At 46.1% G+C, this 6517-nt stretch overlaps 1 protein-coding gene across 1 annotated transcript; it reads right to left on the reverse strand.

Moving 5' to 3' along the window:
• Nucleotides 1-3511: 3511 nt before the first annotated feature.
• LOC121977272 lies at nucleotides 3512-4463 on the reverse strand. Its single transcript, XM_042529859.1, has 2 exons — nucleotides 4375-4463; nucleotides 3512-3836 (listed from the first exon to the last, which is right to left on the reverse strand). The coding sequence occupies exons 1-2, from the start codon at nucleotides 4461-4463 to the stop codon at nucleotides 3512-3514; spliced, it is 414 nt and encodes a 137-aa protein (XP_042385793.1).
• Between the last annotated feature and the right edge of the window lie 2054 nt (nucleotides 4464-6517).

Below are 6517 nucleotides of genomic sequence, written 5' to 3' on the forward strand. Positions count from 1 at the left end.
ATGGTATTTGATGCTAATATTTGATTATTATTTTGTAGGCATCAAAAGGATCATGGATCCAATTAGATCAGACCAAATTTGTGTTTGAATCGGAGTTCAATCAAGACAATCAAGCCTTGGATCAATTTGGACCGTTCATCAAGAACAAGAGAGATTTGAATCATCCGTTGAAGATTTGATCCATCCAAGTCAAGGGGAAGTAGATCACAACCATCGATCAAGATCCAAAGCTTTTGATCTAGATCTAAATTTATCTAGCCATTAGATGAGATCTGAAGAATTCTCAGCCATTGATTGAAATCTGATGAGATTTAAAAGGATTGAGAAGCTACAGTGATCGACGGAGTTCGGGCATTTTTCTTCCTCGCGATTTCTCTACTCTTCACCCTTCGTCCCTGCAGCTTCCGGTCCACATTCCAGATCCAAGAGCAATCTTCTCCACCGACAGTGATTTACAAGCTGCTAGTGTTCATCCTCTGAGATCAAAAAGTGGCAGATGGAGGTTCCCCAGCCGTGATTTGGATTTTGTTCGCCGTCGCATTCCTAATCAAGGGAGGTTCCCGATCGATGATCTTCGTATCCACCGGAGCTTGAAGGGTGGTACCCAAGAGTTTCTGACTCCATTTCCATCTTCAAACTCACCCGCGACTTCTGAATCGACTTGATCAGTCGATCAGAGCTTGCGATTCCAGAATCCATATTATGTTCTTCATGCATTGAAAGTTACAACCGGATGTCAGCTTGAAGGGTATTCTCTAGAAGCTGTGAGCATCAGTTGCACTAGCTGGAAGCTTGGTGATCCATCGTCGACTGCTCAAAGGGAGTTTTCAGAAGCGATTCTGCTTCACGGCAGAGAGGAGAAGTTTAATCTTAGGTTTGGTTGTGGAATGCTATTTATTTTTGTTTTCTTTTGAATTGTTCATGAACTTGCTCAGGTCATCAGATCTGATTTCTTACTTTGCAATTTCATTTTTGTTTGAGTTTCTGCAATCCAAATCTTGTTGCAACTACTTAATTGTTTGAAATATATTTTTCTTGTTTTAATCCGTCAAAGCATGAACTAGATGTGAGATAAGTTGTATTGTTGAATCTATTTAGAATCTGCAACCTGAAGAATTACATCATTAGCTTAATTTAGAAACAAATTCTTAATGGATATTTGACTTATTTGCATTGGCACTAGAAGTTTTAATTGTTGAATGAATCACTTGAGCTTTTTATTGTCTACCTCTATTGAACATTGTTGATTATGGTTGTAAAATGAAGATTTAGTAATTGATTTACTAGATTCAATGATGCATTTTGAATATGAACTTAATTTTTGTTAATTTGATGAGATGGAAGTGCATCATGTTTAGATAAAATTAACCTTTCTTTGATCCTATTCTTGATTTTACTAGTGTACTATTGAGAATTAGAAGAATTTAATTTGTAATGTGAATCAAATGGAAGTAACAAATTCACTTTGTTGATGAAAGAATTTAAATTGAATCAATTCTAGAATTCATACATACTTATAAGTTATCCTTGAAAAAAAATACGACTTGAAACTCCTTTCTACAACTTTTATCTTTAGTTTCATTAGGTTCCAATCTTTATTAATTTTGAAGTGCTACGTGACATGTAAAAATGGTAACATCGGCAGCCATCTCTCTGAGGGAGCTTGCTAACAATCACATCCAGATGTCCATTGGGGTATATGCATTGCCTTTTCATTTACTCTTTATCCGTTCAACCCTTACAATTTTCCTATTATTGCAGTTCTCGGTGGAGAGCCTGCCCATGTGCCACAGACTCACCTATTTGGAGCACGAAGTCCAGTAGCTACGTGCTCTGAGTGGCTAATCAACAGCTTCAGAGGCATGAATGGAGCAACTGACTGCTGAGGCCGCTCAAATAAAGGTCAATCTGCAAACGAGCGCCGAGTTGCTAGAGGCAGAGAAGGGTAAGAGTGCCGAGCAGGCAACGCAGCTAGCGAGGCTCAATAAGCAAGCCACCTCCTTCGAAGCAAAGATCCATTTGGCCAACACTAGGAAGCTACGGGCCATCGAGAACCTGGAAATAAAGAATAAGGAGGCTGGAGTCCTTGCTCAGAGTCTGAAGGACGCAGAGGCTGCCTTGAAGTCCGAGCGGGAGGGTCGATCGGCTGAGAAAGCGGTGGTGCAGGACCAACTAGCCGCTAAGGATGTCAAGCTGGCGGGCCTGAAGGTCGAACTTGAGGCCTCCTGATCAGCCCTTGAAGTTTGTCGGGGTGCCAAGCCAAGCCGGTTACCTTTTTATTCGATGTCACTCCCTCATGCTAAGTCGTTCGGCGCTTATTCGTTTAACTTTTGTTGTAACCACTCACGCATTCATCGCCGATCTACTGGAGTAGGGCTACGAGCCGTTTACCAATCGACAACGTAGCTAGTCGCTGAGATGGCCGAGCAATTGCTTCCATACTGCCGAATGACCTTCTTTTAGTGAAAAATGTTGCTTCTTAGAGCAACAAGTTTCCTGGCCGAGCGACTTATACATTTGTCGATCATCTTCATTCATAGTAAACTCAGCCTTAGAGCGGTTGATTGGCTCTTTTTCATTGTAGCCTTGGGTTTAAGGTCACTGCTCAACTATTAGTGAAGTCCAGGGTTTAAGGTTGTCGCTCGATCGTAGGTGAAGACCAGAGTTTAAGGTCGTCGCTCGACCGTCAGTGAAGACCAGGGTTTAAGGTCGCCGCTCGACCGTCGGTGAAGTCCAGGATTTAAGGTCGCCGCTCAACTGTCAGTAAAGACCAAGGTTTAAGGTTGTCGCTCGACCGTCAGTGAAGACTAGGGTTTAAGGTTGTTACTCGACCGTTGACGTAGATGAGGGTTTAAGGTCACCGCTCGACCGTTGACATAGACGAGACTTTAAGGTTGTTGCTCGACTATTGATGAAGACTGAGGTTTAAGGTCATCACTCGACCGTCTGTGAAGATAAGGATTTAAGATCGTCACTCGACCGTCGATGAAGACAAAGGTTTAAGGTCGCTGCTCGACCGTCGATAAAGACTGAGGTTTATAATCATTGCTCAACTTTTAACTTGGCCGCTCGGCACAAGAGTCTAGAACACTTTGGATTTTTATTCATATTCTTCCTAGATCCAAAAGGCATGCATGCAGTTATACAGGTACATCAATATTTACTCACACACCTCTCACCCGGCCCTATAGGGTTGGAGATGGTTCGCGCTCTAAGGCCGCTCGAGATATCTCCCATCCCCTTCCTACAGGTAGTAGTCTCCCGAGCGAAGTTTCTGCATGACCCTGTAAGGTCTCATTCATGGGGCTTTGAGCTTCGTGACGTCATCGACCGACTTTATTCTTTTCTACACTAGATCGCTGACCTGGAAGGATCTTGGGATCACCCTTCGATTGTAGTTCTGCTTTATCCACTGCTGGTATGCAATCAACCGAATGACAACCTTATCCCATGCCTCATCCACCAAATCAAGCTCCATGAATCTTCGCTCGGCGTTTCTCTCATCGTAGAGTTATACTCGGTCAGATTCTACCCTGACTTCCACGGGGACCACTGCTTCACCGCTATACACTAGATGGAATGATGTTATGTCGGTCGTCTCCTTTAGAGTCGTGCGAAGGGCCGACAGGACGCTGGGGAGCTCGTCGACCCAACTGCCTCCTGCGTGGTCGAGCCAAGCTCGTAGAACCCTGAGGATCTCCTGGTTGGTGAATTCCGCCTGGTCGTTGCTCTGGGGATAAGCCATTGAGGTGAAGGCTTGCTTAATAACATAGCCTTTGCACCGCTCCCTGAGCCTTCGACCGATGAATTTCCTCTCGTTGTCTGAGATGAGTCGGCTGGGGATGCCGAATCAGCATAAGATGTTCTGTCATATGAATTTAATGACCATCTATTCAGTTATCTTTGCTAACGGTTCAACATCCACCCATTTTGAAAAATAATCCACTGTAACAAGTAGGATCGATGCAGCAGGGCTGCATTTTTAAATTTTCATAAATGCTCTTCCAGGTCTTTGCTCCCATCATACTCTCCGATCGACGGGGCCCTGTAACCCTTGGGCAATCTTTCATTTAAAATCCGGGCCGAGAAAGGTACTTTCTCGTCCGGATCTTCCGGGAATACTTCTGGTATTATGAGAGTCTTCCCCTTCTTCGAGTCTCTGGGCAAGGAGCTCTCAGACATGGAGACTTGTGGTTGTTCTTTCTTGAGGCTGTGGCCCTGGGCTTTGGTTGATAATACCCCACACCGGGCTCACGATAAGGAACCTGAGGAAATAGCTCAGGCTGTTTTCTTTTAGAGCCCTGATCAGAGACAGGGAGGGGCTCCTTGGAAGCTTCAGCATGAGCTTGTCGCAGTCGCGATACGGTCGCCTACTTCTCGAAGGCTGCTCGCCTCTTGGCCTCCTTGAAAAGTTCATATTCTCCGACGGTCATAGTGACATTGATGCGGCCAGACTCCTCCATCTTCACGTTTTGAAACAGGCTATTGTATTCCCACAGACGACACCAAATTTGATCCCGTCCGGAAGCTGAGTCGGATGAAGGCGGGCCTTGGTGTACTGGAAGTTGACGGAAAGTCGCTGAAGCGTTGGATCTACCTGGTACCCCCTGGAAAGGTTCGCACGGGCGGCTGACGAAGAGAGATGATCAAGACGATGACGCTGTTGCTCTGCGTACACTCAGACGAGCCCACAAGTCATTAGAAACTAGAAACCAGGAAAAAAGTCCCCGGGTCAGGTCCTCCGACGCTCAAGTCAGGTACTTTTTCCCCAGAAATCACAGAGAAATGACGAAAAGTAAAGACTAGTGAGAAATGACGAGTGAGCGTACCTGCATAAGGGACAAAGCATTCTTTTTTATACTGCAACGGATGTTTCTGGGACCTGGCAAATGTCAGGGAATGTCGGTTGTCAGACTTTGTCTGGCGGTGAATGACACGTGGCTTCTCCTGATAGGCTGGCAACAAAACCGAAGGCGTAGCGAGCCCCGACTGTTAGAATATTCCCTGACACATTGATTGTTCTCTGACATTCTCTGATAAGTGGTTATGTAGCTTGCTTGTCCTGTAGTGCCTAGACGCTAGGTCTGCATCCTGACTTGCCCCGATCCATTGCTATCCCTAGCTTGCTCCTTCCGACCTGCCCGATCGATCTGTTTCCTGTCCTGCATTCTTCCGTTGTCATCCATGGTTTACACGTTCTGACCTGCTTGACCAGTCTGTTTCCCGACTTGCCTTCGTCTACTGTTATCCATGGTTTGTACGTTCTGACTTGCCCGACCAGTCTGTTTCCCGATCTACCTTCGTCTACTGTTATCCTTGGTTTGTACGTTGTGTACATTTTGACCTGCTCGATCGGTCTGTTTCCCGATCTGCTTTCGTCTACTGTTATCCTTGGCTCGTACGCTCTGTGTACGTTCTGACCTGCCCGGCTGATTCGCTTCCCGACCTAGTTTCGTCTATTGTTATCCATGACTTGCACGTTCCTACCTGCCCGACCTGCTTCTGCCTACTATTATCCATGGCTTGCACGTTCCGACCTGTGCACGTCCCGACCTGTACGCCCGGTCGATTTCCCGGTCTGCTTCTGCCCATTTATCCATGGTTTGTACGTTCCGACCTGCCCGACCTGCTTCTTCCTACTATTATCCATGGCTTGCACGTCCCGACCTGGTTTCCCGGCCTGCTTCTGCCCATTTATCCATGGCTTGTACGTTCCGACCTGCCCGACCTACTTCTGCCTACTATTATCCATGGCTTGCACGTCCCGACTTGTGCACGTCCCAACCTGTACGCCTGGTCGGTTTCCCGGCCTGCTTCCGCCCATTTATCCATGGCTTGTACGTTCCGACCTGCTTCTGCCTACTATTATCTATGACTTGCACGTCTCAACCTGTGCACGTCCTGACCTGTACGCCCGGTCAGATTCACGCCAAGGGCCTTCTTTCCTTTACTTGGTTTATGAGCTTAGTCCTCAGCTGTACCGGGCCTGAGGGCCCTGTTCTTGACCGTTATCAGGGCTGGCCCTTGTCTGACTTATACTCCTATCTTGTGACCGCCCCCTCAACTGAAACTTGGACCCTGGCCATGTGAGCTTGACTTCTGACAAGTCACGGAGGCTAGACTTTTGACTTCTACGTACTTCTGACTTCTGACCTCCAGACCTTGGTCATGTAAGCTTGACTTCTAACCAGCCACGGAGGCTAGACTTTTGACCTCCACGTAAGCTTGACTCCTGATCTCTACGTAAACTTGACTTCTGACCTTCTGACCATCCCGTGATCTCGACTAACCATCTCATCTTACTGACCCCACAAACATGCACCGTATCATAATCATATAACATAATTTCTGTTGATGGTAGCCAGGTGTCTATATTAACTTAAGAACTTTGATAACTTCATTCTGTTGACGAATTTATCTTTATTAATTTTAAAACAAAGGGGAAGGAGGTACAGTCAATGGCAGCGGACAAACTCCCGCTAGCTCATTGATCGATCGATCTACAACTTAATAAGCT

This window comes from Zingiber officinale, chromosome 4B (assembly GCF_018446385.1).
Source record: "Zingiber officinale cultivar Zhangliang chromosome 4B, Zo_v1.1, whole genome shotgun sequence".
Taxonomy (NCBI): domain Eukaryota; kingdom Viridiplantae; phylum Streptophyta; class Magnoliopsida; order Zingiberales; family Zingiberaceae; genus Zingiber; species Zingiber officinale.